A 15,733-nucleotide genomic window follows, 5' to 3' on the forward strand; every position below is an offset into this window, starting at 1 on the left:
GAACAAGAAAAGATATATCCCCTCTCGCCCCCGGCCCTCTCCAGACAACAGATGACCCACTCGCGGCTTTCTTCCCCTCTCTGCCCAGCCCGCGCAATGGTGGAAAGAGGAGCAAGGGAGGTCTTGGGGGGGAGCGGGATGGGTCCCCCAGCCCCATAGGGTCAGAGGCGTGTAGTCTGGAAACCAGTCATGAAGCAGTGACCAGTTTGCTCAATGGGGTTGGGGGAGGGAACCCACCCCCCTCCTTTCCTCAGTCTCTTTTCCCAGCGGCTCCCTCCTCCATCCACACCAACGATGCCCAAAGCCAACTCTTCCTCGGTACAAATCCACCCCCCACCCCCCGAGTTAATCCCGTGGCAGCTTATGATGCCTCCCCAACACACACACGTGCACACGTCAGAAGTGGCAATACTCAAACGGAGCGGTCCAGCATCCCATCCCGACCCGCAGCCACGCGCACACGCGCCCAGAGACCGCGAGGAAGCCGTGCGGCGAGGGCCGCGGGTCGGACCGGGAGGAAGGCGCCTGGGCAGGGGAGGCAGGAGGGTGGCGGGCGTGCCTCTGACATCTTGCTGTGGACCATTTCAGACATCGTGCTTGGGCTCTGAGCATGTTGCGTTTTGCACTGTGTATGCAGGATGTATATCCCAGCTTCCGACATGTCCCTGTGAAAAAAAAGAAACCCTTCACTGGCACTGGCAGCCTCTAAGGATGTATTCTTTTCTATCTGTCACTGGATTCGTTTGTTTATAACATCTTTGTAATATGCCTGCCTGGATTTCTTCTTCTTTTTTGTTTCCTCTTCTTTTTTTTCTAATCCCTCTCCCTTCCCCGATGATATGCGTATTCATTAAAGATGCAGCATCCCTGTTCTGAGTTGTTCTAATCCCAACGATAAGAGTGTGGTTTAGCTCAATTGCTTGGAAATCGCTGAAATCCTCTCGCATCTCAAAACCAGCGGTACCGGTTCTTCTCCTCCCCCCTGCGCCCCGACACTATGACCCCGTGCAGGCCACCCCCGTCCGATATATCAGCTTTGCTCGACGATCCTCCCTCCACAAGATACGACTCAAAATAGTCAGCTGCCCGTCTCCGACACTGTCTCAGGACCCCGTTCTGCCCTCGGTCACATCCCCGCGCCGCAGCGGGTATCTGGGTGCAGAACGCAGCCCGGGCACCGTCCGTCCTCTAGGTTTTATCTGTGGGAAATCCTCCTCAGCATTTCACACACAGAGCTGTTGGGTACAACCCTGACTTGTGGACTCAGCTTTGCTTTGCTTCTGTTTTAGCTGTCTCTCTGCTACCTTTTCAGCAGATTTCTTTATTACACTGCACTGGATTGCTATATTTTTAACCAGAAATAAACTCAACATTAGAGCATGTGCCAGTTAAATTCAGTTCTTTTCCTTCCATGGTCGCTCTCATTCCCCCGGCGGCTTTTCTTTTCTTTTCGGTCGGAGGGGGTGCAGGGGCAGGGGGTGGAAGGGGTGGAGAGCACCCAGGTGTTTTCGTTCTCCGCTCTCTGCTTTTGTACACCCCGTTTTTGGTTTTTGTTTCCTAGTCATCTCTTTCTCTCTTTTTTTTTCAAAATGGAACGGTTGCCGCAGACCTGAAGCGAACCAAATAATGATATATTGTCATGGCAGCCCTAGGAAATCATACATGCTGCGATATGTGTTTTGTAATTCTGTTTGCAACTCTTTGTAACGATTCTAGAGAACTTTTTTTGTACGTTCCCGTAAGTGCATGACACAAAGGTACCTACAGAAGCAGGTTACATAGTTACATGCAAACACAATACAATATTTAGATATGTATAAAACAGCACAAAATGCATATCATTATCAAATAAAAGTACTAGTGGTTTCATGACTAGCCTTTTCACCCTGGTGACCGACTAGTTATTACGGCTTTTCTCGCAGGCCCCAGTGAATTTGGACACAAACCGCAAATTCAGCCTTGCCTTTCAGCTCTTTCTCCCCTTAGTTTCTACCGGTCTAAAAGTTCAGGTGAGCCACGCCTCTAAGCCTGAAAGATATCTGAAGGCTAATATGAATTGATTTCCAAGCAATTGGATTTAAAATAATGATTCCTTGATTAATCATGGGGAGTCGAGCCATTTATCTTAGCTCTGTGCTTTCACACCTGCCCAGAGCCAAAAATACTCTTGTTGTGTAGCCTAAAGAGAGAAGCAGGTCGACGTTCCCATTTCCAGCTCGCAAGTGCCGTGTTTGTGGCTACCCGACTAATGCACCCAGCGCCATAGCGGCAGGACACCACATCCGCGTAGTCTCTCTGCAGGCCGTGCTGCATACGTCTGTCCGTGCATAGGCACGCAAATGCGCGCAAGCTGCTGGAGTTGCTGGATCGTGCTCGTTTCCTAGGACGGTCTGTCCAGCTCTTTAAAAATAAAAGGCTTGCCAGGCTATTCGGGAAGGATCTCAACCTGAACCATAGGTGGGCCCAGTAAAAAGGCTGCACCTCAAGCGGCGCAGAGACGCAGCCCAACCTCAGCGGACTCCGGAAGTGCTACCTACCCTCAGCCCCCGTTGCTGCAGCGGTGGACCACTGCAAAGCCTCCCTCTCCACCCAGGCATGAGAAAGGAGGGTCCCAGGCTGGACTGCAGGACAGAAAGGATGAAAGAAATACGCACTTTCGGCCTGGGCCTTGGAGGTTTTCAGGTGCCTAACTCCCCTACTGCAAGCATAGGAATTAGGTGCCTGGTCTGGTTCTCAGCGCTGCCAAGGTACTGTGAAGCCCAGGCTGCGATAGGGAGATACAATCCTGCACTGATTGTGAAGGGGTTCGTTGTGTCCTGGGAGCAATCACAAGAGTGCGGGGAGCTGGAGGAGGGGGTGCAGGGCGGCTGCACCCGGTGACTAAAACTGGAGGCCGGAGGAAGGGGATGAAGCGCCCCCAAGTCTGACAGCCTGGCGGCTTGGGTTTGAATCATAGAACATCATAGAAAATTAGGGTTGAAAGGGAGGTCATCTAGTCCAACCCCCGTGACTCTGGTTCCCTGGGAGAAGGGGTTGAGAGGCTCCGGACGTGGTACTGAGTCCTGTTAGGGCTGGGGACCAAGCCAGCTTCTCACGCAGGCCCTGGAAGAGTGATGGGGATCAGGTTTAGTCTGTTGGCTCTGCACTGAATGGGCTGGGAGCCATCGCTGAAGACATTGCAGTGTGCAAGGCTAGTGTGTGTGAGTGCTACGGTTGTGCACCTGAGAGTGCTTCTCTCCCCTCTCCTTCATGAAATTGTTTCAGGTGACCTGAGGGCTTCTGCCATTGCTCCTGGCCCATCAGGACTGATCTAAATGGTGGCGCAGGTGTCGGCCATCCTGGCACGCAGCGTCTGGCTAATTGCCCACACCAGCTCCCAGTATGGCTAATTGCATTGCACAGTTACCCTATCCCCCGCCAGGGCCTGCCTGGGTCTCTCAGGTGGTGTCAAAAGGGCAAGTGCTCAGAGCATGCATAGGAACAAGGGTGTCCTTGGGAGAGAGCCTGTATCCCCCCTTAGCGCTTAAAGCTCACTCCAGTCTATGAAGAGGAGGATGGGACAGGGACGGGCGGCTCGAGGTAGAAAGATGCCTCCAGACCAGGCTGCTACTGAATGCTATGGGCATGTTCACGGTCCAGGGTATCAGCTGTACTGCAAAAAGCAAGTGCCAATGCTTTGATGCCAGGCCAGGGTCTTTGTGCCCTGTTAAAGGGACAGTACTGGCCCAGCAGCCGATGGGGTGGAGTTGCAGGCCAGTAGGAGGGGAGCCCTATGCCCCTGAGGATACCTGCTCCCTTCCCAATGCCCCGATCCCACGGTCCCTCTTCCCTGAAGTCCCACCTGCACTCACTTTCCCCAGGGTAATGCATGGGTCAGTGCTGAACGTGCCGTGGTCAGGTAGCGCCTTGCAACAAGCTGCTGCAGGAGCAAGGGGATGTACAGCTCGGAGACTCGCAAGGAGGTCCGGTTTCTTGCCGCGTTGAGGGGACGCTGCATGGAGGTGGCCGGGATGGAACAAGAGGAGCAGATTGCTTCTCCTAGGAACGGGCACGCAGAGATGGCAACCGGTGCTGCTCGTGCAGCACGCAGACAAGGCGGCACCAAGTCATCACCCTTCGGCCAGGCTGCAAAAGCAGGAGCACAAAATGCCTGCAGCATGTGCGAGGCCCTGGGTGGGAAAGGACACAAGGAGCAGGTGGGGGGGTGGCACCAGGGACTGAAAAGAGGCAGGTGGTACGTAGCAGGTTAAATGCTTTAGGGACCCAGAGACCAAAGGCACAGCTCCAGAAAGCACCATCACACTTGGGAAGTGCAGTGCAGGTCGTCACTCCCTGACCCAATTGCACACCTGGCTGGGTGCGATGGGGCTGGGCAGCTGAGCCAGATGTGGTGTTGAAGCTGCAGGGGATGGAAGTGTCTGTGTATCACCCCCCTGCCCCAGCTTCACCTACATATACCTCGTGCCTGCATTGCGTAGCCGAGTGTTAGACACACTCTGGTTAGATGCACGCTCTGGATGTCTAACCGATGCGTCTCCCCTGGGTCAGGAGCCGGCTCCAGGACCCTGAGCCCCGTTCCAGATGTGCGAACCTCTCCTCCGCTCACTTAGCTGCACCGGGAATAGCGCGTGCTGTTTGTTACTCGGTGCGTTTCCCCCGGCCCCCGTGCCGAAGCCTCACCCACGGGCCTGGCTTTCTGGTCTCGTGGACAGGCGATGCCCTGAGAACCAGGCTTTTCACATTCCTGAAGCCGCTTCCAACGCGGCAGGAGGCCGTTGTCATTAGAGTTTCATTTAAGTAATACTTGGGGCTGCTCAGCCTTTTTTAGGGGCTGGTCCCTCCGTTCAGCCCGGGGCGACAGGCTTGGGCTCGTGTGCGCAAGCACCGACTCCTGCGGCTCTTTTAAGGCTAGCGCGAGTCTCTGGTTTGTCTCCCTGCCTAAACTGAGCATCTCAATGGCGGCTATGGGGGAGTCTGGCTGTGCTTCCAGTAGCAAGGCTTCGGCTTATGAACTAGCACAGAAGCAGCAAGATAACTTCACAGGCTTCCCCATGAGCCTTTCAAATACAATGGGCCTCAGCTCTGCAGGACTCTGGTGCTTGTTCAGCGAGTCCCAGCAAGCCCTCCTTTTCCAGATCGGTTACATCCACCTGGGACTGAGCTACTTAAATTCTCAGCCAACAAACACATAAGCCTGAAGGCCGATCCGTTCCACTTCCCCGCCCCCATCCGATGCTTACATAGCTCAGCCCGGATGCACGAAAGCTGCATTTCGGATCCAGCCTTTAAGGGGAAAACACAGCCCGCCGTTGCATGTTCTGGCTGATCCATCGTCTACGCTGCCTCAAGCCAACCGTGTTATCAGGGGCACGCGGCAGCGCCCCGGGAGGTGCTCCCCCTTCGCTGAAGTGCGGCTAAGGGGCTTTCTCCTTCATTTCCTCCCCTTCCAATCAAAGAAGAAATCAAAGTCCCTGGGCAAAAAAAGGAGATGCATGAAACTGGGGGGAAAAAGGAGATGCATGAAACTGGGCCAAAACAGCAGCTCCCCATGCTGTTGAGAAGGCTGTGGGTGGGGGGGAGACCCAGCCAAAGACAGGCTTTTTAGTTGCTACTTTTGGGCTATAAGCTCAGCGACAGGGTGAAGGCGCAATGTCTCCCGGCCTAGACGGGGGGCTGGACCGCGCGCCGGTGAGACCAGGTGCTGGGAGCCAGACCAGGCGCGAGCTGCAGGTTGCTTCCCCAGCTAGCCATAAATCCCCTGTGCTTCCCCCGCTCCTCTACTGCTTTGCATGCAAGGCGCTTCCTTGTCAGATACACCGCGCTCTCGACAGCTCAATAGCGCAAGCAGCTTGCTCCATGCAACCTCGGCTATTTTGCCAGCATCAAGCTCTGATTAGCTTCCCGGGGCCCGGCACTGCTCGAGAGGGAGCCGATGCCCCGAGGACATGGCTGCCCAGGCCCTGCACCCCGGGATGCTGCCGCAGCAAGGCGCGAGCTGGCCCCTCTGGGTGTCGAAGTGTCGCCGGCGTTGGCTGCCGCAGACAGGCACGCTCCATCTGCCGTCCCCCGGGGCTACGGCAGGGCTGCGACAGGAGGCAGGCGGCACCCTGAGCTGGGAGCCTGTGTTGGAGCAGGCAGACAATCGACCGCACTCGGTTCCCACCGAGCTTTGCACATCTCCCCGCGCACGGGCCAGCACATAGGGAATCGGACTCGGGCCCTCCAGGACCAAATGCACAAGCTACCGCAGCCCAAGCACTGGCACGGTGGGGTCCTGGGGCAGGCAGGAGCACCAGCTTGCAGTTGCTTTTTTTTTGTGCACGTATGTACCTACAAACATGTGTTATGGCCACAAGAAGCAGCCAGGTTCCCAGAGCCGGACCCTGCGCAAACCACGGGGCCCAGATTCTGACCCCCGTCGTAAGAGAGAGGGGGTCGCTTTCCTCCCGAGTTCAACAAGGGACAGCTCAGCGCATGTGGGTGAGCAGCAAGTGGTCAAGGTGATGACAGCCCAGCCCATGGGGTCCCATCCCCCCCCGAGCCCCAGCATTTGTTGGCAGTAGCAACACGAAGCGATCCTGCATTGCAGCCCCCGGCACGTCCAGTGCCCTTTCACCGATAGTGACCTCCCCTCTCCCCCACCAGCCAGGCAGGGGGGTCTTCTGGAGCTCCTGGTGCATCCCTGTTTGGCTTGGCCTCACATGGGAGGGGAGCCTTGGGGCCAGGCTCGAATCCAGCCCTGCATGGCAGCCACTAGCAAACATCTCATTTTTGGCTCGAGGTCCTCGGTTGGAGTCTGTCCCCAGCCTCCGACGCTGCCCACCCCCAAGGGTTTGCATCTACTCCTCACCCCCTCTCCTTGCCCTGCTTCCCCATCCTCCCAGGCAGGTCGGCCTGAGTGCACCCCCCCTCGCACCCTCGGCTGCCCCTCTGGCAGGAGCACTAACGAGGCCCACCTGTGTCCTGCTGCTCGTACAGCTCTGACCCTAAGGCTCTCCCAGCAAGAAATGCAGGAGGCAGGACAGGAGACCGAGGAGGAACGGAGAGAGGGGTGCACGTGCTTCCTGAACAGCCTTCAACCACGCCACCGCAGGGCTGTGTGACATTAGCCTTCCCTATCCTCAATCCCAGTGCGAGACCTGAGCTCCTAGGGCAGATCCTATCTCAATCTTTGCACCGAAACAGCGGCGTCCAGCTGGTTTGGCTGATGCAAGCACAGAACATGGCTGGTAGGCTGCACGTGGGCCGGGCACGCGCACAGCTACACGCACGTGGTTATGGTGGATGCAGAAGTCAAATGGACAGGGCAGTTCCCCGTTTTAGCCCCAACAGCTGGCTGCGGGGAAGCAAAAGCCCCCCTTACCAAGAGGTTTGACCCTCTGTCCCTGGCTTCCCAGCCCCGTGCTTTAACCAACGTGGCACAGGTTGGGTGCTAGGCTGCCCCCTCCCCTGTTCCTGCGGAGCAGGCCTTGGGGGGCTCGAGAGAAGGGAGGAGGCAAGGCCAGGATGAGCATAAGCTGGAGGGTTGCGTGGCTCAGGGAGCTGGGTGCTGCTTGGGAAAGGGCAGGCCTTGGTTTCTAGCTTGAATCCTCCCTTCCTCAAGCAACAACAAAAAAAATCCCCCATCCACCCTATCCCTTTCCCCAGCAACTTAAACAGAAGGGCAGTGGCCCGGCTTCAAACGGAGCAGGACGACGCAGCACTGCGGGTCGTGGGCTATGCTGGGAAGTGTCAAAGCTCTCCTGAGCAAAGCAGGCCCAGACCCCAAGGTGGGTGTCCTAACCACAGAAGGACATGGGTTTGGCCTCACTTTTTCTGGGACTTAAGCATGCCTGCCTGGCCAGCGCGCAGCCCACAGCACCCTGAGTGTGCGCAGGCACGCTCATGCATCCACAGGGCCGGGGCACTGGGATTGCAAGCCACGTGTCAGTGCCAAAACACTGGAATACAACCATGTAGGGACACAAAGGGTCACAGACCCCATTCTTAGACTTGAGCATCCCAAAGTTGCCCCGAGTTCGGAGCACCCAGGCCCATATCCATACAGACGCGGGAGGAGTCAGAACTAGAGAGGAGTGAACGTCACGGGGTCTCCCGGTGAACTGCTTGTACCTCAGCCCTCAACGGCTTCACAGGCACGAGGCGAGCAGGGATGTTCGGGTGGGTTCGAAGGGAGCTCCAGAATTGCCTTTGAAAAACAAAAGCAAAAGAGGAAGAAAGCCAAGCGGGGAGCGCTGCCCGAGGGACAGAAACCCACCGTGACTTAACTGAAGAACTTTATTATAAAAGCACTCCGAGAAACCAGACCTAGCCCTCGGGCCACAGAGGAGCCCCTCGGGCCTAGGAAATTCTCACGTGTCCCTCGGCTCCAACAAAAGTTCCCACGTTGCGTCTTCAAGCCTCAGTAGCACGAGGTCCTGAACACACTGATCACGGTGCCCAGAAATATATCGATAGCAATGAGATGAGCACAGAGGCATTTGCCTGGAGCAGCAGGAACAAGAGTGCTCCTGGATGTCGCCGTGTTTACTGGCCTCGCCGCTGTCCCCAGGGCACCTCCGCACTCACGCTGCCCACTTGCCGGAGTGAGTGCGTCTAGACCAAGCCCTCATAGAAAGCCTTGGCCATTGCATGTGCCACCTTCAATACTTTCTTCTCCTTCGCCTCAGGGCCCATGTTGCTGCGGGCGAGTTTAATCCAGTACTGCTCTGTCCTGGGCAAATAGTCCGTGTACTTCTCATCTGGCTGGACAGGTGGGTGCTGCTCCTCTTCTGTCATGGGACAGGAGGGAGACACAATGGGAGAGAGGGGTCAGGGCTAAAACAAGATGCTCCCCCAGATGTTGGGAAGGTCAAGAGCAGGCTGCTGCTAACAGCTTATCGCACGATGGGGAGACGGTTTCTCCCTGAGGACATGGCGCAAGTTGGAAAGAGCTGGTGGAAAGCTTGGCCCGCTCCCTTACTTTGGGATGACAAGAAAAGGTAGAGGTGTGCGTACGGCATGCCCTACTCAGCAGCATAATCCTGACCTGAAGCCTGCCCTCCCTGGGACCTGAGGTCCTCACTCCAGGCCCAAGCACACCCAGGCCGATGTGCCCCGGTGCCCAGCTCCCTGCCTCCCCCTAGGATAGCAAAGATGTGGTGCCCTGGAAAGGGCAAGCGGGTTTCTGGCCCCTAATGCTACCTCCCTCTACCTTTGATCCCCTCCCCATAAACTCTTCTGTTCTGGGAGGTTGTTTGTGCAAGTGACCACGCTGAAACCTTCAGGCCAGGCAGCTGAAACAGCAGGTGCAGCCCACCACTGGCCCAGACATCCCCCTCGCTCCTCTCCAGGACACTGTTACCTTCATCATCTTCGCTCTCTTCATCGGAGCCCTCCTCCTCCTCCTCTCCTCCCTCGGCCCCTTCCACGTCACCCCCTTCTTCATCCGACTCAGATTCTTCCAGCCACTCCTGAGTTTCTTTAATAGGAAAAAGAGAGAGAGAAGAAATGCATCCAGTCACCCCCGAACTGCCAGGAGGAGAAAGTGGCAGCATCAGGCAGATAACCTGCCTCCATTCTGCAAGGATCACAAGGGTGTCCAGGGGTGTTTTTAGGGGAACAGCAGAAAGGGGCCCACGGACAACCCGGGTTCTGGCTACACTGGAAAAGGCATGTTGGCTTTTAACACCGAATCAGGCTGCCCACAGATTTGTGACTTGTAAATGCCACCTCCATGCAAGGCTTACTGGGAGGGGTAGCTGTGACCCCTTCTGGAGCAGGTGTCTGCAGGCTGACACAAGCATCTGGGGTAGGCCAAGCTGCTCGAAAGCACAGGAGAGCGCCAGCCCCGCACCATAGCTTACTTGGATCCATCTCCACCAGCACCTTCCATTCTTCCATCTTGTGGAGGTCGATGCTGTAGAGGTCACTGAGGGTGAACTGGCGGTCTCCCACCTCAAACATCCCCCCATACACATAGAGAAGCCCGTGCTTCACTGCCAGCATGGCATTGGACCGGGGGCACGGTTCCACTTGCTGGCCAGAGGCTTCATCACCAGCACCCTCCTCTTGCTCTTCTTCCTCCTCCTCTTCCGACTCAAACCTCTCCAGCTCTGCTCCGGCAGCAGGGACCATCTGCTTGATCGTCATCACAGTCCCATCCTCTGCAACCACCTCTTTGACTATCTCCATGGGCCCCTGAGGGGACTGGCCCTCAGACTCTCCTCCTCCAGCCACCTCCGCTGCCTCTGCCTTCCTCCCGCGCCTGCGTTTCTTCCTCTCAGACTTTGGTCCCTGTTGACGATAAGTGCATTAGGAAAGCAGCTGGAGGAGGCTACGCCGCAATGTGAATCCGTGCAGCATCGACGTGCAGCTCAGCTAATGCAGCACGAAGCATGGAAAACAATACACCTAAATGCAATTTGGGGATTCAATTAAAGTTTGTGGGCACTGTAAATCTCGAAAGATAAGCATGTGCTCCGGCACAGCACAGCATAGGCCGCTCCACTAGCTATAAAATGAATGACAAGGAAACCGAAAGGAAATTTGTGGTGTACTATCGTTGGCTCTATTACTATGTCAACTGGTGGTGGTAGGGGTGTGGGGGGGGGGAGGGAAGCAGTTGCCTCGTGCACACATACACACTCGGTAGTTTGTGGCGGGAGCAAGAGAAAATAGCCCACCATTTTGCGAAATCAGAACACAATTACTGGGTGCTAAATTACAATGCATTAGCGGGAAGCACTCCAGGTCCTCAGAGCGCTGTACCAAAGGGCTGGAAATCACTTGCCAGGAACTCAGAAGCAAACCTGACGGTGCAGCTTTGCCTGTCGTTATGTGACCGACTTCTCCTCTCTGAGAGCAGAGTGAGGAGGCCCAGGGTGGAGGAGAGGGAGCTCAGTCTGGGCCAGCCCGCACCACCTGCACCTGATGAAGAGCTCAAGTCACGCTGCGTTTCTGAAGGGATAACATCTTGTCTCCTCCATCTGGCAGCTGAAAGCTTCGTCTTCCTGGGATAAAAGGGGGGTTCTCCCAGCCAGCCAGCTATTGCTATGTCAGATCCTGATGGAGACAAGACACTGTCCTTTTTATTTCAGTGTAGCCAGACCAAGCTAGCGAGGTCCAGTGGCAGAACAGCAGAGTCTCACTATGGAGCCAAAGGCACGAGTTCAAGCCCTCCTCCAAGCAGCTGCCCCCAGCTCTAAGTGGGGCACTTGGTCATTTGGGCTGAGGAATCAAATATGACTAGATGCAATGCTGGACATGCCACTCCCTTGTATGCTATTAGCTAGAGACTGGCCTGCCCTAACCACACCAGCCCTAAAGGTTCATTCGAAGGCTCAGGAGCGGCTTTGACCTTGAGCCAAGCCCAGGACAGGTGCATAAGCCTGACCTGGCCTAGTTACATCCAGGTAAAAGCATCAGTGCCTTGTCTCCACCAGGATTTTGCACAGTGATTGAGCTCGATGTGTACCACACCTCGACAGATTTCAAATCCAAATCGATCAGAGAAGAGGACGAGAAGGGTGAGGGGAGATTTGCTAACAGTCTTCAAATACCTGAAGGGTGATTATAGAAAGGATGGAGGTAGGCTTTTCTCTGTGGCTGCAGGGAGTAGGACTAGCAGCAACAGCCTCAAGCTGCAGCAGGGGAAATTTAGGTTGGAGATGAGGAGGGACTTTCTGAGGAAGAAGATGGTCAAGCATTGCAACAGGCTGTCCACAGAAGTTGTGAAAATTTCGTGCCTGGAAACTTTCAAAAGCAAGTTAAAGAGACACTTGGCTGGGACGGTTGAGTCAGGGACAACCGTGCCTTGAGCAGGGGGCTGGGCTAGATGACCCTTCCAGCTTTACCTTCCTATGAGTCAGTGGGCTTAGAGAAATGGGGAAGGGGAGGGGTGACAACACATCTTTTTTTCAAGACCTTTAACTGTCCAGGAAACCAGCGATTCTTCCCCATATCATAGAAATACACATCGTTGAAGAAGTCTCCTTCGATGCTCTCCTCCTCTTCCTCGTCATGGACACCTCCGAACAGGAGGGACCGGTTATTGGGGCCGACTGCCACCGAGAAGCCCGACCTGGGTGTGGGTTTCACTCCGGAAGGGTTAAGTCGATTCCAAACCCACTTGTCTAGGAGAGGACAGAGAAGGCAGACAAGCACGTCAGCTCACGAAGGGGGTAGGTTTCCCACTGGCCCATTTGGGCTGCTTTACAGATTTCACAGCATGCCGCCTGCAACTCCGTTAAATAATGTGAGGCAGGGCAGTTTGCATTCCCCGGTTTAATCGCCCAGCTAAGGCATGTGTTCGCTTGCTAGTCTTTACCCTGAGGAAGTGATTGTGTGTTCAAACAGAAGAAGCCACATACGCTCATTTTGCAATACCAGCAAAGCCATCTTTGAGGCATGCTATTGTGGACCAGGGGTGGGAGATGGACATCCTGGAAGGGACCAGTGTGCATTTAGGGAACAGAGGAGTTCAGAGACTTGTTCAGGGCACAGCAGCTACCTGGAAAGACTAGAGTTCCTTATTCATGGGCCCACAGTACCACAAGCATTGCTCATGCAATATGAGACAATTGGGACTTTTCCTTCTCTAAAGGAGGGTCTTCTAGCAGCATCTTACCTAGCCCATGTGCCTGGTAGCTTTACAGCTTGCCAATATTACAGTAAAGAACACAAAGCTCCCACACCAACATAAGCTAAGGATATGTTTTCAGGGCTGTGCATGTGCATATCCACCATCTAACTGGTGTCCTCTACCTAAAATTGCACTTCCAACCATGCTATTTGCACCAGCAATTTTGGTGTGCGTAGGCACACACGCAATTCTGGCCACCCTACACAACACCTATCTACCTGTACACCGCCTCCAGGCTGCTTGCATCTTCTAACTAGTCGAGGGGAACCTAAATATCTGCTCGGCTACACTATAAAATGAGAGAGGCCACTAGAGCTAAGCTCTGGAGCGTGTACAAATATATTTAACCTAAAGCACTGAAGCTGAACCTTTTGAGGTTTAGAGAAGCTGGCAAAAACGTTAGCATCTCCTTCCCCCCGAGAGCAGAGTGGAATGAATCTCAAGGGAAGCAAGCGGCACATCTCCCATCTCTCGGGACATTTAAAGCCAGGCAGAACAAAAGCGCTGTACAAATATATTGCGAGGAACTACCCAGGGCTGGGGAATCAAACCCAGTCTGTTTTCGTCTTGGTCTTCTTGGACGCTATTGCTACCAAACAACTTGTCAGAAACTGGAACGGGAATTACAGCTGGGAAAGACCCGGTTGAACCCTCTTGTCCTGGGGAAGGGGTCCAACTGGTCCGCTTGGCACGGGGGCAGATTCACCGGTGTGCATTGGTGGATTGCTCCTACCGTGACTGAGGGAGAGAGAAGCACTGTGCATCCCGCAGGTATCCCAACCAGCTCTGCTCGCACTTGCCTGATCCTTCCGCCTTCAGCAGGAACATGTCCGTGTGCAGGGTGCCCCTGTCAACGTCTTTCTTCACTCTCTGCGGAGAAGAGAGGGGTGAGCACGCAACGGGAAAGGTGTTGTGATGGACCAGAGTACTGGGACCTCATTTTCCATGGCTTTTAGCTTAGCCAAGTCCACGGTGCTTCACAACCACCTTGCACAGCTGTGACGGACAACCCAGGGGCGAAACAGAGCCGGTATGTGCGACTCCAACCTCCAACCACCTCCCGCGGTGAGTCTGTTTCCTCCGTCCCCAGGGCAGAGCTGCCAGGTGAGGTTGAGACACCTCGAAGGAAGGCATCTGCAAGTGCCAGTGATAAGCGTGGCATGTCGAGCAGGAAGGAAAGTGGAGCTGGGGGACCTGAGCTCTACTCCCTGCTCTGCCACAGCTAAAACTGGGGGGAAAAAAAATCACTTACTTTTCGTGCCCCAGTTTCCTCATCTGTGAAAATGGGTAGGAGATGCATTGAATTCATTAGTGGACACCCTAACCTTTGGGATTCAAGTCACCACAAGCTCAGGGAATTATTCTTGTGTAGCTCAAAGCATCCAATTTTGACTCTCCCCTCCCCAGCGCCATTCATATACAGCCCCCCTCACCATGCAAGATCAGCCTTTTCCAGAGGATGCCTGGTGCTCCAGGTGCTCAAAACCAAGAGGAGCCTGGAGCATCAGCTTTCCTCGATAGCCTTTTCCACACTTTTTCGGTATTTCTATCTTTTCTGGACAGAACAAGACCGGGAGGGGGCCAGGTCCTGCTCAACCCGATGGCAAAACTCCCCTGAACTATATGGGAGCAGGATCAAGCTTCAGCCGATGTAATGAAATGCATGGTTTTAAATGCCGCTCTTCTCCGCCACCCCTGTTGTCTTTCCCGGCGAGTTCCTGTACTCCAGTGCTCCTGGCAACACACATTGTCTGAAGGCAGCAGCAATGCCGTAGGAGGTCCCCTAATAATGTCGTTATCCACCCCTCCTTCCCTCAGCTGCCATCCTGCATGCACTCAGCCCCGCTCCCAGCAGCAGCCCTGGTATTCAGCACACTGTGCATAGCACAGACCTCTTGCAAACAAGCCCCAGTGAGAAGCAAGCTCCCGCTGGGATCATCCCATCCGAAGTTCAGGAGCACTCAAGGCCAGCGTGTCGGGCTGGGCTCATGTCCGAGATATCCCCAACAGGAGCCAGCTCTGCTCCGGATTATGCTATGCACAGACACCCAGCGAAACGCCTCCCCTACAGCGACACAAGTACAATACCGATGCATTTAGTATATGGCAGGCTGTGGCGCTGGAGGACGTAGGGATGAACTACCAGCAAAGCAGAAGTGGGAGAGGAGAGGGAGGTGGCACTTTCAGCTGAGCTCTCTCCTCAGGCCCCTACCTGAATTGCTGCGCAATACCAAGCCAGCTCCCAGGATCTCCCAGACAGATACGACATCTTTGCACGCACACCGCTGCTTACACAACTCGCCACATCTTGTTGTTCACTGCAGGGACTCCTGCCAGCAAAGCGTTTCCCTTCCCCGGGATGAACCCTGTTGGCTACAGGACCCTCTATGGCCCAGCAAACAGCCCCGTGGCCATGCTCCATCTTCGGGACCTGAGCCACCCAAGGGAAAAGCGCCAGGATCCTGGCTGCAGAAAATACATGTGAATGTCCAGTGTCTTCTGAGCAAAAAAAAGAATAGCTGCTCCTTAGGCTACCACTGGCCTTCATAGGAGGAAAGAAACCCAAGCAATATCGTTTCCGACTTCATACCTATTTTTACAGTACCTCAGTGGTGCGGGTCTCAGGTGTTTATACACGTGCTCCAGGGTGGGGGTGCTTTAATTAAAGCAGCTCTAATTAAAGCACCCAGAGGGTCTTGTGTATCAGCATCAACAGGCAGTGGGGGCCTTTAACTAAGCTCATTGAACGAGCTTTACTTGAATCATTTTGAAGTGTGGAGACGCTGATACACAAGACACCGGACTCTGCTGGAGCGCAGTAATTACTGTGCTCCGGCAGACTCTATTAATTAGTCGAGTCTGCACCGATGCACTGTAATTACAGCGTATCGGAGCAGCCTGGCTGCTTGTGTAGAGGCGCCCAGGGAGCCAGAGCCTCTTTAAACACTTCCTGGTGAAAGGGCTACCAGCAAAAAAGATGCTCTCTTGCAAATCCCAATTAAGCTAACCCAGGGAAGTGACGCTCAGCATTGCATCGAGAGTCTGTTTTCTCTATAATCCAAGTTGAATTTGGACTACTTTTTTCTTTTCTCTCTCTTTTTTTTTTTTTTT

At 54.7% G+C, this 15,733-nt stretch overlaps 1 protein-coding gene across 3 annotated transcripts in view; it reads right to left on the reverse strand.

Annotated features, from left to right (window-relative positions):
• Positions 1-7,985: 7,985 nt before the first annotated feature.
• Positions 7,986-15,733, reverse strand: part of KLHDC4 (kelch domain containing 4) — a 33,145-nt gene continuing 25,397 nt past the window's right edge. Inside the window, exons 8-12 of one of the 3 annotated variants that reach the window (XM_019536003.1) lie at positions 13,423-13,492; positions 11,905-12,113; positions 9,846-10,275; positions 9,344-9,460; positions 7,986-8,188 (exon numbers count right to left, since the gene is read on the reverse strand). In XM_019536003.1, coding sequence (XP_019391548.1) covers positions 8,130-8,188; positions 9,344-9,460; positions 9,846-10,275; positions 11,905-12,113; positions 13,423-13,492 — 885 coding nt within the window. In that variant the 3' untranslated portion in view covers positions 7,986-8,129. Of the gene's footprint in view, positions 8,189-8,259; positions 8,977-9,294; positions 9,461-9,845; positions 10,276-11,904; positions 12,114-13,422; positions 13,493-15,733 lie in introns of those variants that run through there. The other 2 variants (XM_019536000.1, XM_019536002.1) reach the window with 2 other exon arrangements.

This window comes from Crocodylus porosus, unplaced genomic scaffold (assembly GCF_001723895.1).
Source record: "Crocodylus porosus isolate Cpor-Errol unplaced genomic scaffold, CroPor_comp1, whole genome shotgun sequence".
In the NCBI taxonomy this organism is placed as follows: domain Eukaryota; kingdom Metazoa; phylum Chordata; order Crocodylia; family Crocodylidae; genus Crocodylus; species Crocodylus porosus.